General features: G+C 26.4%; 4 protein-coding genes and 1 long non-coding RNA gene across 11 annotated transcripts; 2 read left to right on the top strand and 3 right to left on the bottom strand.

The window, feature by feature from the left end:
* Nucleotides 1–269: 269 nt before the first annotated feature.
* LOC132915504 (putative hydroxypyruvate isomerase) lies at nt 270–2,104 on the bottom strand. The gene is made up of 5 exons (XM_060975376.1): nt 1,727–2,104; nt 1,520–1,631; nt 1,253–1,425; nt 1,063–1,182; nt 270–979 (listed from the first exon to the last, which is right to left on the bottom strand). The coding sequence occupies exons 1-5, from the start codon at nt 1,920–1,922 to the stop codon at nt 792–794; spliced, it is 789 nt and encodes a 262-aa protein (XP_060831359.1). The 5' UTR covers nt 1,923–2,104; the 3' UTR covers nt 270–791.
* A 237-nt stretch (nt 2,105–2,341) lies between these two features.
* LOC132915469 (T-complex protein 1 subunit theta) lies at nt 2,342–5,165 on the bottom strand. The gene is made up of 5 exons (XM_060975290.1): nt 4,987–5,165; nt 4,187–4,489; nt 3,459–4,103; nt 2,946–3,386; nt 2,342–2,849 (listed from the first exon to the last, which is right to left on the bottom strand). Exons 1-5 carry the CDS (start codon nt 5,044–5,046, stop codon nt 2,664–2,666), a joined length of 1,635 nt encoding a protein of 544 aa, XP_060831273.1. The 5' UTR covers nt 5,047–5,165; the 3' UTR covers nt 2,342–2,663.
* Nucleotides 5,166–5,363: 198 nt separating this feature from the next.
* Nucleotides 5,364–6,496, top strand: LOC132915525 (guanine nucleotide-binding protein subunit gamma-1). The gene is made up of 2 exons (XM_060975404.1): nt 5,364–5,509; nt 5,600–6,496. Exon 2 carries the CDS (start codon nt 5,634–5,636, stop codon nt 5,844–5,846), a length of 213 nt encoding a protein of 70 aa, XP_060831387.1. The 5' UTR covers nt 5,364–5,509; nt 5,600–5,633; the 3' UTR covers nt 5,847–6,496.
* A 224-nt stretch (nt 6,497–6,720) lies between these two features.
* On the bottom strand, nt 6,721–6,989 carry LOC132915538 (uncharacterized). The gene is made up of 2 exons (XR_009659890.1): nt 6,883–6,989; nt 6,721–6,812 (listed from the first exon to the last, which is right to left on the bottom strand). It is a non-coding gene; the product is annotated as an uncharacterized LOC132915538 (long non-coding RNA).
* On the top strand, nt 6,799–14,601 carry LOC132915447 (DNA polymerase zeta catalytic subunit). 7 transcript variants are annotated; one of them, XM_060975246.1, is made up of 18 exons: nt 6,799–6,896; nt 7,048–7,110; nt 7,196–7,382; nt 7,460–7,553; nt 7,636–8,115; nt 8,185–8,413; nt 8,540–9,796; nt 9,878–9,947; nt 10,021–11,254; nt 11,335–11,485; nt 11,563–12,111; nt 12,193–12,505; nt 12,587–12,905; nt 12,979–13,227; nt 13,346–13,459; nt 13,601–14,019; nt 14,112–14,340; nt 14,411–14,601. In XM_060975246.1, exons 3-18 carry the CDS (start codon nt 7,237–7,239, stop codon nt 14,546–14,548), a joined length of 5,991 nt encoding a protein of 1,996 aa, XP_060831229.1. In that variant the 5' UTR covers nt 6,799–6,896; nt 7,048–7,110; nt 7,196–7,236; the 3' UTR covers nt 14,549–14,601. The 7 variants fall into 7 exon arrangements, with proteins under 7 accessions (XP_060831229.1, XP_060831228.1, XP_060831230.1 ...); XM_060975245.1 differs by having other exon boundaries at nt 6,963–7,110; XM_060975247.1 differs by lacking the exon at nt 6,799–6,896 and having other exon boundaries at nt 6,948–7,110; nt 7,636–7,723; nt 7,955–8,115.
* The last annotated feature ends 131 nt before the right edge of the window (nt 14,602–14,732 follow it).

The raw sequence follows: 14,732 nt of genomic DNA, 5'->3' as shown, positions 1-14,732 counted from the left end.
TATTTTATTTAATGCAGCTAATTATAAATTAATTAAATTAAATTAATTAATTAAAAAATAACGAATATAGAATTATTAATAAATTAATAAATATAAATATATAATTAAAGATTAATAAAAAAAATTAACCAGTGAGTTTTGAACAAATTTATTTTTTACTTACAACAATAATATTCTTATTAAAATAAAATTAACAATAAAGCTGATATCTTTTAATATAACATATACTTTATAACTGACAAATAATACATATACATTACTAGAACAAATTTGTGGTTTATAATTTATATTCTTTATATTGTTTACAGATCTTATTTAAATATAATGTATCATGTAACATCAGTAAGATATATAAAAGTACTGGATAACAGTACTAAATAAAAAAGTATTATTAGTAAATCTTATCTTGTATACAAAAGCAGTGATAGCACTGATGACACAATTGTGTAAATTTAGTAGATAGTAATTAAACACTAAAAATTTACATTTATATTAGTAATAATGGTTATGTTCAACTTAATCGTAAGTAAAAAGAATAAGACTAATGTTCAAAGAAATAACTTTAGTAAGAAGTATTAACATAAATTTGACTTATTCATCGATTTTCTTGTGTGTATATAAAGTGCATAATAAAGTTATATTGTAATAGAAACATGACAAGTATATTGTAACACAAAATGTATTTGACTGTTATAAGAAGGGGTACTTAAGATTTCTTTAAACAATGATAAGAAATAAATGATTGTTATCTTATAAATGAAGATTTTCAATATATAATTACAAAATGAATCTTATAATTCATAACCATATTTTTGTATCCAACTTAATCCATCTACTGATGACGATTTTGGACAATATTCTAAACCTACATACCCATCATATCCTTCTTTTTCTAAAATCGAAAGAACATATTCATAATCTATTTCTCCAGAAGTATCAGGTTCATGTCTATCTGGTACTTGAGCAATTTGTACATGACCTATAATGATAAAAAAATATATAAACTTCACATGTATATAAATATATGTATATATGTATATGTAATTAAGATAAATCACGTACCGATGTATGGTAGAAGTTCCTTGATGTTTTTTGTAATATTGCCACAAATATGTTGTAAGTGAAAGATATCAAGTTGTAATTTTAAATTTGGCTTGTTTATCTTCTTTATTACATCTAAACCTATAAAAAATGTCATATTAATGACTCATTCACGTCTTTCATTAAAATTACTTTTGTATTAGAAGGTTACCTTTTTGGAAACTATTCATATAATAATTTGGTACGGTGATATTATTAATAGGTTCTATAAGGCCTACTATTCCTTCTTTTTCAAATTTTTGCAATGCATATAAAAGATTTTTTACATACACATCATCATTGACAGTTGTTACTTTATTTACTTTGCCTGACATAATATGAATTCTAAAAAGAGATTGTATAAAAAATAAAACGAAAAATTCTTTGTTAGAAAAAACAATCATTAATGATATCAATTAATTTAAACAATTTCTTTTACCGTTTACAATTTAATGCTTTTGCATATTCTATTGTTAAATCAATGCTTTTTTTGAAGTTTTCTTCTTCTCCAGGTATCGCTGCAAATCCTAACTCTCCTTTTGAAACATCACCTACATATTTATAATAAAATGAAATTGATACCTTAATATAAGATTATTTTTCTTGCCATTATTTATTAGTTAGTTAGTAATTGTCAAATACATACCTGTAAACACGTTTATAAGAATTTGTTCAACATGTGCATTTTTTTGGGCTTCTGATACATCTTTAATGGAAAAACCAAAAGGAAATCCACTTTCTACTGCTCTAAAACCGGCTTCTTTTGCCAATTTATATCTTTCAATGATAGATGGTGCCTCTGTGAACATAAAGGATAAGTTGGAAGCAAATTTAAGGCTCATATTGCTTATTTTTCTTTTGTAAAGGTTCTGGAGGCTCTAACTATAATTACTGATAGAATGACTACTGTTTATTGCTTAATATTTGAGACATTATATAACTTCTTATCTTTTTATCAAAAAACTAATATCCTAACAATGCCTAAAGTTAAGAAATATTTTTTATACATATGTATATATGGTTCAAATTTTGATTAAACAGACCTGTTTATATCTGATGAAAGTCTATTTTTCTGTTTTGTAATATTTCATCAGAAAATTTGTTATTTTTTATTGGTTAGTCATAATTAATCACTATACTAACTACACACTAACCTTAATAACACATCATTTAATAAACGATTAAATTTAAAAAGATGTTATATTTAATTAAGTATAATAAATGAAAGAATAATAAATGATATAAAAATATTTAATCCTAATTAATATTCATTTAGCCTTTTATTCATATTACACAATAATTTGAATTTTAAGTACTATATTCATAACATTTAAAGGAAATTATAAAATACTATTTTATTATAAATCATGTTTTCATTAGAAAAAGCAGTTTATATTACATACAGATGTATTAACAAGTATGTAGTGTGTAAATAAATGGTCAATATTTTTTTATAAATATTTTTCTTGTTTGACATGAAGTTTAATGAAAAAGCAATGTAATATAACACTATAAGCTAACAACATAAGAATTAATGAATAATTCAATGTTTTATGTATGTATATATGATGCTTTAGGTATTATCACTCGTCATCGTCGCGAATACCACCGCCTGGTACTTTTGGTCCTCCTGCACGTTTTGCCATAATAATCTGATTGACTTTAAGTACAGTACATGCAACGCCAACAGCATATTTTAAACCCCATTGTTTTGTTAAGAACAAATCCAAGATTCCAGCTTCCACTGTATCTATAAGACCTGCTTTTTGCTATAAACAAATATAGTTTTCTTTAATATACACTATTTACATGAAATTATTGAAATTTTACAAAAATTTTAAGCAGATACATAGCAGAATACGTACATCAATGTCAAAACCATAATTCTTTTTGTCTTCCTTATGTGCAGCATAAAGCTTGGATAGAAGTTCAGATGCATGACTTCCACTATTTTCCGCTAAGGTTTTTGGGAAAATTTCCAAAGCTGTTGCAAATTTACGTACTGCGTACTGTTCTAAACCTGGTAAAGTATCTGCATATGTACTGAGTTGTGCGGCAAGTTCAATTTCTGTAGCACCCGCTCCTGGAACAAATCTCCCATCTCTTGTTATTCCTTTAAATGTATTCACTCCATCATCAATAGCCCGTTCAATATCATCCATATAATTTTCCGTGGATCCCCGAATAAGTATAGTACTAACTCGACTATCTTTGCCATTTATTGCAAACTTTACTACTATAGTGTCTCCAACTTCGTCGATATATACTGAATCTGCATATCCTAATTCTTCTTTCGATGGTGGAACCTTAAAGCAAAAATGATTAGTTAAATCTTTATGATATGTTTAAAAAATAACCATCACAAGAAAATTATTTACCAATTTTGGAAGTGCAGTAGCACCAACAGTTTTACATAATCTCCTAACATCAAATTTGCTAGGTATACGAACAGCCATTATATTATATTTGTTCATGTAGTGTAAAGCCATATCTCCAAACTTTCCTCCTGAAACAATCACAGTAGCTCCACTATCAGCAATTGCTTTTATTTGAGATTCTAATAAGGATTCCTCTCCTCTAGAGAATTTCATCAGTTCATCTGCTGTTTTTATCAATACTGTTCCTTTTGTTTCAGTTTGTATAACATCTATAGCACAAGTATAGACAGCAATTTTGGTATTATCTTTTCTTGTAACGTCTCCTTCAACTTGCCTCTTAAATACCATTCCCTGTACAACCTCAGAACTAGATATACCACTTCCCAGTATTTTACAAACACGTACATTATCCACATTAAAAGTAGATTTTTTTGGTAAAATAGAAACACAAGCTTGTGCAATAAGAGAAGTAAGAGGTTCTTCATTTCCATATTGCTTACTCATAATAGCTGTTTTAATTCCCAGTTTTATTTGTTTTTCATCTTGATAATCTTTTACTTCATAACAGACTAATGTTGGTAATATTTGCAAAGCTTTTTCCAAGGAAGCTTCATATCCTTCAACTATTTCAGATGTAGTAATTCCCTAGTATATAAAATGTTTTTTAGTATATTTGTAATTTGTAAAATTAGCAAATAATATCAGCACTTATAATTTTGAAATTTTACCAAACGAAGTAGTTCTTCAGCAGCTTCAAGAAGTGCTCCAGCAAAAATGATTACAAAGTTGGTACCATCGCCAACTTCTGCTTCTTGCATTTTTGATGCTAGAACTAACAATTTAGCAGCTGGGTGTTCAACTTCCAATTCATTAATAATTGTTGCAGCATCATTTGTAATAAACAATTTCTCTATATGATTAATTATCATTTTATTCATGCCATTTGGACCATAAGCAGTCCTTACAGTTTGTGCAAACTGCTTACATGCTGTTATATTTCCATATACTGCTTCTTCCAAACCTGAGAAATACTGATTAAAGAGAAAATTATGGTTATGAATATTATATTTAATTACTTAGCTATACTTTAATATTAACCAAAATAAATTAAAAATCAAAACTGTTGGTTCTAATTGGTCTTTGATATTGCTTAAAATTATTACTTAGAAGTTATTAATCACATTTAAAACATAAAAACTTTTAGAAGTTCGTCATGTAATGATTCCAAATTTATTCATAAATTTATTATTGAAGTTTACATACAATTATATTAACAATCTGTAGGCTATAAACGGACTGTAAATAATATAAAAAATAAATTCAAAAATATCGAAATTTTTTAATTTTTTGAGAATATTACGTTTTTAAGCATATTATAGAAACATGTACGTCAGATGAATATAATATGTCTATAAAAGGTAATGTTTGATGGAACATTGTGTCATATTCCAAAGAAGACATTTTCTGAGATAATTTCATATTAGCTTAATAATATACAAGTAATTCTTAAAAAGTATTTTATACTTACGCGGGCACCTTCTTTAAGCATTTGGGCCATGCCCGGTGCTTTTGGTACATGCAAAGCCATGATTATTTTTATAAAAATTAGAAGGTCCTTATATTTCACGTGCAATTCAGAATTAATACTCCAATTTAACTTTCCGTCAAAAATGATGAAGAACCCAGATCTTTCCTTCGAGGTTTCTACTATAACGACATCTCTCAGTGCTAATTCTAATTTTATAACTAGAGAAATTTTAATGTAAGTCAATATCTTTTTTAAATCTAGATGTTAGATAAATTATTTTTTAAATAAACAGTCACGATTTATTTAAATTTAAAGAAATATTTGTGTAAAAATTAAAATTATATATGTCATATGAGTTCTAAAGCTCCTATCTGTCCAAATATACATCTTTACGAAAACTAGCCTTAAGGGATAGGCTTAAAGTTGGAAATTGATAAAATTTACTAAGCGTAGGAAAAGTATAATAATTTATTTGAAGTATTACTAAGCGTATCGCACTGACGGAGGTTATTATCAATAATTGGTAATTTGATTTCATAGCTTTAATACTTTTAAATATTGCTATTAAACAATCGAAGAAAGAAATGTTGTGCATTTTAGTACTTTATTTTAGTATTCCATACAAAATTCTGTTACTTTCGTCTGTTATGGATATGGTGACCACCAATTTACAACAACAACGGCAAATTACGGAGCAGCTACGACGTGAAGCTGCTTTAAAACGAATCACAGTTAGCAAAGCTGTTGAAGATATCATGAAATACATTACAGAACACGAGCAAGAAGATTATCTTTTGGTTGGTTTTTCATCACAGAAATCGAATCCCTTTCGTGAAAGAAGTTACTGTACCATTTTTTAAACTTGCATGTTTAAAGTAAAATGCGAATCATTTTAATTTTTTCTCTCTAAGTATTCGTATTTTGATATATTTAATTTATTATATGATTAGAATGAAATATCGAGTCTATTTGTATCATCAATATTCAAACATTCATTTAACTATCTTAAGTTGATTAATTTGGGCCATCATTATTATTGTTTCTATGCATATTTTGATATTTATTTCATGTAAACGTTAAACTTTAGAATTATTTATGCATTAATAGTTTATATTTCTAATATATTTGCTAATGCTTTATTATAATTCTATTGGCCTATAAATTACCATGAAATACATACGCACAAAATATTTCTAATATGTATCAATATTATCTGCATATGCATAAATATATATGCGATACAAAAGTGAAATGTTATTTTATACAATGTTGATCTTATGAAATGTAATATTTTTTAAATATGAGAACCTGTTACTCTACAAAGTATATTATAGTCTATTTTTCATTCAGTCTACATAATCAAAGTTGAAATTAAATACTTTAAATGCCTAATGTATGTTTAATGTACTTTTGTACAATTTATTTTGCTAATTACATATGCTTATATAACAATGCACTTGTAAAACTTAAATTGTAATACAAAATAAAAACATGTTATAAAAAATATAAATTCTAGTTTTTATTATGTTATTATTATATATCTACTTTAGTGTTATTTAATGAAATTAACAGTTACTTACTTATCTTTTTAGTTAAAAATATAAAAGTGTACCTGATGTTGTGACTTTTGCATCATATTAGCAGAAACATCAGTTGTGTGGCTATGTAAAAATTAATTGGAATTTTTAAAAACAATATTAACAGTTTAATATATGTATAAAAATGATAGTAAAATAACATTTACAAAACATCTTTACTTCAAGAAACATTGTGAGCATAATAACTTTGAAATTTAATATTAGTGGACGAACAAATATAAGCATAACCTGGAATTTCATACTTATTACTTTACATGAATTATTATTAATAATTGTGTAAAAAGAAAATTTTTCTAACCTGTAATTCTTCAGGTAAGTACTTAAAAAACGAATTTATTTGTTTAAGTAAGTAATATAAAAGATATGCTTTATTTACAGATAAGAAATATGTTTTCAATTAATTTGGTAACTTTAGATAGTTATCAGTCAATTCCACTATTAGGAGTAGATGTAACATTTTCAGACTTTCGAGGAAATGAAATTAGACAAGTCCCAGTTATCAGGATATTTGGATTTACTCCTTCTGGTATATCGTAATTTATTAATATGTAATATTTACTGATAAATACTTAAATAATAATTATTTATCTTTTATTTTTAATTGTATTAAGGAACAAAAACATGTTTACATATACATGGAGTATTTCCATATATGTACATACCATGTACAATAAATAATAATGTTAATAGTTATATGTACAAATTGGCAGCAGCAATAGATTCTGCAATAAATGTATCATTGGGATCTGCAATATCTAATACTCAGCATGTTTATAAAGTTCAACAAGTTTCTGGAATGTAAGAATATTAAATATATTGCATATTATTAGTATTTATATATATATGAATTTGATTATATAAAATCTTTTTTCTAGTCCCCTTTACGGATATCATGAAAAGGAACATTTGTTTTTAAAAATTTACTTTTACAATCCAGCTATGATCAAACGAGCAGCTGATTTATTACAAGTATATAGTATTTGTGCTTGTAATTATCTTTTTATATTTATTAAAGAATGCAGAAATAGTAGTAAATATATTATGTTTTTAGAATGGAGTAATTCTTGGTCGAAGTTTACAACCACATGAAGCACATATACCTTTTATTTTGCAATTTATGATTGATTATAATCTATATGGTATGAGTTTAATAAACTTAAAAGATGTTAAATTTAGGCAATGCATACATACAAAATTAGAAGAAAATTCAGAAAATGAGAGTCCATTAAATTTATTTGATTCGCAAAAACAACTCCCAGCATTTATTGTTAAACAAAGCACCTGCAAATTAGAAGTAGATGCACAAGCATGTGACATACTCAATAGACAAGAAATTCAAAATGATTTGGATTTAAATCCTGGTATTGCAGCCATTTGGAATGAAGAAAAACATAGAAGAGAAGCAAAAAATTTAGAGAATGTTGAATCACAATTTTTGTATTCTAATACTAGTAACAGAATTTATGATTTAACAGAGAATGATATTTATCAGAAAGAAAGATTAAGGAAAAAATTGCAGTCTATATCACAGGTATAGTATTAGATTATTTTTAAAATTTTCACGTTGAAAAATATAAGTCTAATTCATTTATACTCTTAGATCAGTGAAGATATAACTTCAAAAACATCAAAAATACACAATTATCCTTTAGAAGTGGATGATGAAAATAACTCATTTAGTGCTTCATATGTTCCAAATCATTTTAAATCATTAATGCTAAATAAAGAAACTAAAGACGAAACATTTTTAAATAATAGTTTATTAGAATTTGATAACTTTGAGATAAAAGAAAATTTACTTCAAGATAAAACAATAGAAAATACTATTTGTAAGTAATTATACAATAAGTAGGATTTTCTACTAAACATTTTCTTGTTAAAATTATATATTAAAATTTTTATTTGTAAACATATACACTTGTACATACATGTACATATATACTTATTTGTTTTAGTGGACTCTGAAGATATGTATTTGGTTGAAATATTGGCTGATTTAAGAGAAGAAAATGAAGAAGAGAAAATTATAGATAATGATAGCATGTTAGGTTCTCAATTTTCTATGTTGAATAATGAAATTAAAGTGGATAATGAAGATGATGAAATTGAAGATTTGAACATTACAAGTTTGGATTTGAGCCTTAGTTCGTGGAACTCAGTTATCACTGAAATTGAAAGTAAGATGACAGAAGATAACAAACAAACAAATGATATAACTGAACATAATGCTGAAAGTACTTCTTCAAGAGATGTTCCGCAATATGATGGCCCAAGCGATTTAGTTTTAAAAAATAAAAAGCAATTAATATGGCAGCTTACTAAAAATAATGTAAAGGAGGGAAAGAAAGCATGTACAAAATTGGGTAAATTTGCACTACATTTCAATACTAATATGATATTAAATGAATTAAAATTTATAAATATTCCAATAAATCTTAATTTTTTACAAAATCAGTTAATGACTCCACAAGGAACTATACTTGATATTGAATTATCTAAATATTTTACATTTTATCAGAAACAATCTCAAGAATTTGAAAGTAAACGTAGAAAAACGTTACAAACTACTGAAAAAAAGTTGTCATATTATAAAGATATAAATATTTATAAATTAGATCACAAAGATTTAGATGTTTATGATATAGATGAGATCGAATGTACATTACATAAGTGTAAACATTTTAAAAATTCAATAGATTTTGAAAACAATCCTAATGAATCATATATCATGAATAGTGTTTTAAATAAATTAAACATACCTGCACTTGATGGTAATGCTGATAATAGTTCCAGTGATTCTGAGATAGATCAGGATACTACCATTAACAAGGAAGAAAAGCGCATTTGTATTTATAAGTCAGATACAAAATTTAAAAGTGACAAGAGTGTTGTTAATATTTCACTGATAAAACGAAGGCTTGAATTGGAAGATTCTAATTTGCAATCTCCTCATAAGCGACGTAATACCATTGGAAATTATTTACCAAATGAACCATATCATACTCCAACTAAAGCAAAATTGATACATAGCCCATGTTCTGTCTCAAAAAAATATTCTTCGCTTGATATAAAAATAATGTCTCCAAAAAGAGATAAAAATATTATAAATAATGAATCTTGTAGTTCAAGATTTAGTTGTAATACTTTGAAACGAAATAATCAACATTTATTTCGTGATAAAATAGATAATTTAGCTTTAGGGGAAAATCAAGGTAAGTAATATATTATTGTTATAAATACATTTTAAATATATCAAACTATGTTTTAGATAAATTATTTTATATTTTTTGCAGCATTCTTTTCACATGATGAAACTTCAAATATTAGCAAAACCGGCTCAATTATTCTTAAACACAAAGACAGGTAAGTGTTACAAATATGACTATATTTTTATTTTACAAGAATGTTTTATATAAAATTTGATTTTTAATGTTAGTAGTTCAAATGTACATGAAGAGTTAATTAATTTTGAGAAAGAAGATAATGTATCAAACACAAATTTTGAAACACAAATTATTCCTAAAAATAACAAACAGGTTTGTAAGAAATTAAGTTTTATGAATATTAATAATGAAGAAATTAGTTCTATAAAGGATAATATATATTTCGAAAACTTATCTCTAACAAAAGAAATCATAGATAATATACATAAAAGCAATGATTCCATTAGCATTTCCATAGTGAATTCTAACTGTCATGGAAATTCTATAAAACTACACATAAAAGAGAATGAAAAAGTCAATTATGAATATAATTTACCAAGTACATCCAGAGATAACGTCAATTTGCACTTAGACAATACTTCAGACCAAATGTCATTAATACATAAAAATATAGATGAAGATGAAGATGAAGAAGACGTTTGTAATATGACATATACACAATACCTTAATGGAAAATTAGAATCAGAATCAAATAGCCCAAATATCATGGCACTAAAAAATATAAGTGGTATAGAAACTAAGTTTATTACTATTACAAGTAAATTTAATTCACCAAGCAGAGAAAGAATCATAAATTCTATGAAGATGTATGATATGTTAGAATCAAAATTCAATTCGTTATTTTTCAGCAACAAAGTTGATTTGATAAAATTTAAGCAAGGAAAAAATTTAAGTAATAATGGTATTTACAAAGTAATTCCATTTAAATGTAGTTTAGATAGAGTTACAGGTATTAAACTCTGGCGTCGAGTGCGAATAAATGAATTTTATCCTTCTGGATCAAGTATAAAGTCTTGCAATATAAAGAGAGTTCTTGCAGGATACAATGCGTTAATAATTCATCCTCTTATTCAGCCACCAGCATCGAAAAATGTTAAAACTTGGTTACAAGCTAAAAAGCATTTATTGAAAAAGAACAATAATCATGAAGTAAAAGATAATATTGATGTTCCAAGAGATATAAAAGAAAGCAATATTCTGAACAAAATACTTGCTAATAATCGATATATGAAATCACAGTGTTCCGGCAGTTCAGAGCATTCAAGCAAATCTAATAATAGTTTTAATTCTTCTTTACAAAAAATGCTTGAAAATCCATTACTATACAAGAATAATGATACACCACAATATCTAGGTATTTCATATGGACAAATTGAATATACTCTAAAAGACCATAGTAATAATATTGAAAATGAAAATCGTCAAAATGCCAAAGGCCTAACTGTGGTAATACTATCATATCAAATGCAATTATAAGGTAATATCATCATATCAGACGTTATTAAAATTTTCTTTAACTATTGCAGCATCAATATCTGACAATATTAGCAGTAGAAATACACGTTATTACACGTGATAAATTTCTCCCTGATCCAAACCATGATCCAATTGGAGCAATATTCTATGCTATTCATAATGATGTTCCATTATCTTCAAAAACTGAACAAATAGAGCATGGTATATATTAGAATTAGTGTTTCTTTTTTAATTATTTTTTATAATCATAAATAAAACTAACTATAATACTATTTTAGGTGCTATTCTTGTAAATTCATTGACCCAAAATACAAATGTAAAAAATATACATTCAGCTAATACATGTACTACATCATATGTATCAACTGAAAAGGATTTACTAAATAGTCTTATAATATTAGTTAGACACTGTGATCCAGATATTTTAATTGGTTGGGAGATTGAGTCTCTTTCATGGGGATATATCTTTCATAGAGCTTCTCATATTGGTCTAAAAGATTTTATGTGGCAAATTTCAAGAATTCCAACTGCCCCTCCAATATCTAAAGGACAAGCATCTGATAAAGATAATTTCAGTGATGCAAAAATCTCAGGTCGAATTATCCTTGATGTTTGGAGAATAATGAGACATGAAATAGCATTATTAAATTATACATTTGAGAACGTTATGTATCATGTAATGCGTGAAAGAGTGTCATGTCCTACTTTTCAGATTTTAACTAATTGGTGGAACCATAAAAGTGTAACAATACGATGGAGAGTTATTACTCATTATGTCATACGAATTGTGGGTACATTGAGAATATTAATCCATCTTGATATTATTGGTTTGTATCAGTCATTACTTTTTCATTCTATTTTATAATGTAATGTTCTGTTTCTTATATAATATCTCAACAATATCTTAGGTCGAACTTGTGAACATGCACGACTTTTTGGAATACAATTTTATGAAGTTTTTTCAAGAGGTTCTCAGTTTCGAGTTGAATCAATGATGTTGAGGCTTGCAAAACCTTTGAATTATATTTCAGTTTCACCCTCTATACAACAAAGAGCCCAAATGCGCGCACCTGAATCTCTACCACTTATTATGGAACCACAGTCCACATTATACACTGATCCATTGATTGTCCTGGATTTTCAAAGTTTATATCCAAGCATTATTATTGCTTATAACTATTGCTTCTCTACATGTTTAGGTCGTATAGAGCACATTGGCCAGTAAGTATAATATCAATATTCCTATATGTTTATGATAAAAAGTGTAGTATAAAAATATAATGTCATTTTTATTTCTTCTAGTTATGAACCATATGAGTTTGGTGCAACTACATTAAAAATAAAAAAAGATACTGCTAAGAAACTATTTGGAAAAATAAATTTTGCACCCTGTGGTGTAGCTTTTGTAAAACCAGAAATAAGAACGGGAATATTACCGCGTATGCTTACAGAAATTTTAAATACTCGATTAATGGTAAAAAAGTCTATGAAACTTCATGGGAATGAAAATCACGCATTACAACGTATTCTTCATTCACAACAATTAGGGCTTAAGTTAATTGCAAATGTTACTTATGGTTATACAGCTGCTAATTTTAGTGGCAGAATGCCTTGTATTGAAGTATGTCAGACATATGTCACATAATATTTTTATGAATTTCTTGCGAAATTAATTATAATTATTATTAATTAAGATAGGGGACAGTGTTGTTAGTAAAGGAAGGGAAACATTAGAACGAGCAATTAAAATAGTAGAATCTACACCTAAATGGGGAGCTGAAGTTGTTTATGGTGATACAGATTCATTATTTATTCTTTTACGTAGAAAATCAAAAGAAGAAGCATTTGCAATAGGAGCTGAAATTGCTGATACTGTTACTGCAGCTAATCCTCCTCCTGTAAAACTTAAATTTGAGAAAGTTTTACAACCATCAATATTACAAGTAAGATTTTATTAATATTATTAATAAATAATGTATTAATAATAAAAATAAATAAATAATAATAAATTAATTAATTAATCAATACGTATAACATTCTACAATATTTTTTCATATTCAGACTAAAAAAAGATACTGTGGTTATATGTATGAGTCTCCAGAACAGAAAGAACCTGAATATTTAGCAAAAGGTATTGAAACTGTTCGTAGAGATGGTTGTCCAGCTGTAACTAAGGTAAGTAAATGAAATAAAATAAGATAAATAAATGAAGAAATGATAATATGAAAATATCAATATTAAATTTTGATTAATTAAATTATTATTTTATTATTAATTATTAAACATTTTAGAATTAAATTAAATCTTTAATTTCAGATACTTGAAAAAACATTGAAAATCCTATTTGATACAAAGGATCTCTCTTTAGTAAAACAATATGTTACTAGACAATTTGATAAAATTTTACGTAAAAGAATATCAATTGAAGATTTAACATTTGCAAAGGAATTTCGTGGCTTGAATGGTTACAAAATCAGTGCTTGTGTACCTGCATTGGAGTTAACACGAAGATTGATGCGCAAAGATCCACGGGCGATACCTCGTACTGGCGAAAGAGTACGATATATTATAGTGGCTGGAGCTCCAAATCAGCCACTAATTCAGTGTGTACGAACTCCAACAGAAGTAATTTTAGATGGAAGTTTAAGTCCAAATTCGATATACTACATAACAAAAGTTATTATACCACCACTTAATCGGTGTTTAAATTTAGTCAGTGTTGATGCTAATACATGGTACAATGAATATTATATAATATGCTTTTATGCTATGTCTATTTGTAATATTTGTTCTGAAATATTACCTTTTAACTTTCCTCTATCATTAGGTATACAGAAATGATCCATCGTCAAACACCTGATAAAACAGTTAATTTATGTGCGAACAATCAAAAGCTAACTATTCGACAATTTTTTAGTACTGCTGTATGTGCTGTTTGTGAAAATCAAACGCAAAAAGATATTTGTATGAATTGCATGGCAAAGCCAAGTCAAACAATTACTATTCTACATGAAAAGTTAAGATGGTTAGAACGTACTCATCACGAACTTACTATGGTACATATAATTTTTATATCTTTTTTTTTTGTATAAAGGGCATTGATATAAAAATGTTTATTTTTTTCAGATATGTCAGTCTTGTACTGGCTACTTGGATGACCCGAAATGTGAATCTTTAGATTGCCCGGTTTTATATCGATTGATGCAAGCTCGAAGAGATCTCGTTCAAATACCTTATTTAAATAATATTATTCGTAATATGTAATGGTATTTTCTATATAAAAAGAAAAATCATGAAATAGTGGTTTTTATCCAATACGTTATATCTTCATATTTTTATAAAAGAGATTACAAATTAAATACCATTTTTTTAATATTATAATCACATTGTATGTTAATTATTATAATATATTGAAAAATAATAAGAGTAAAAATATGTAATCTGTACC

This window comes from Bombus pascuorum, chromosome 17 (assembly GCF_905332965.1).
Source record: "Bombus pascuorum chromosome 17, iyBomPasc1.1, whole genome shotgun sequence".
Classification (NCBI taxonomy): domain Eukaryota; kingdom Metazoa; phylum Arthropoda; class Insecta; order Hymenoptera; family Apidae; genus Bombus; species Bombus pascuorum.
This window is presented reverse-complemented; position numbering and strand designations above follow the sequence as displayed.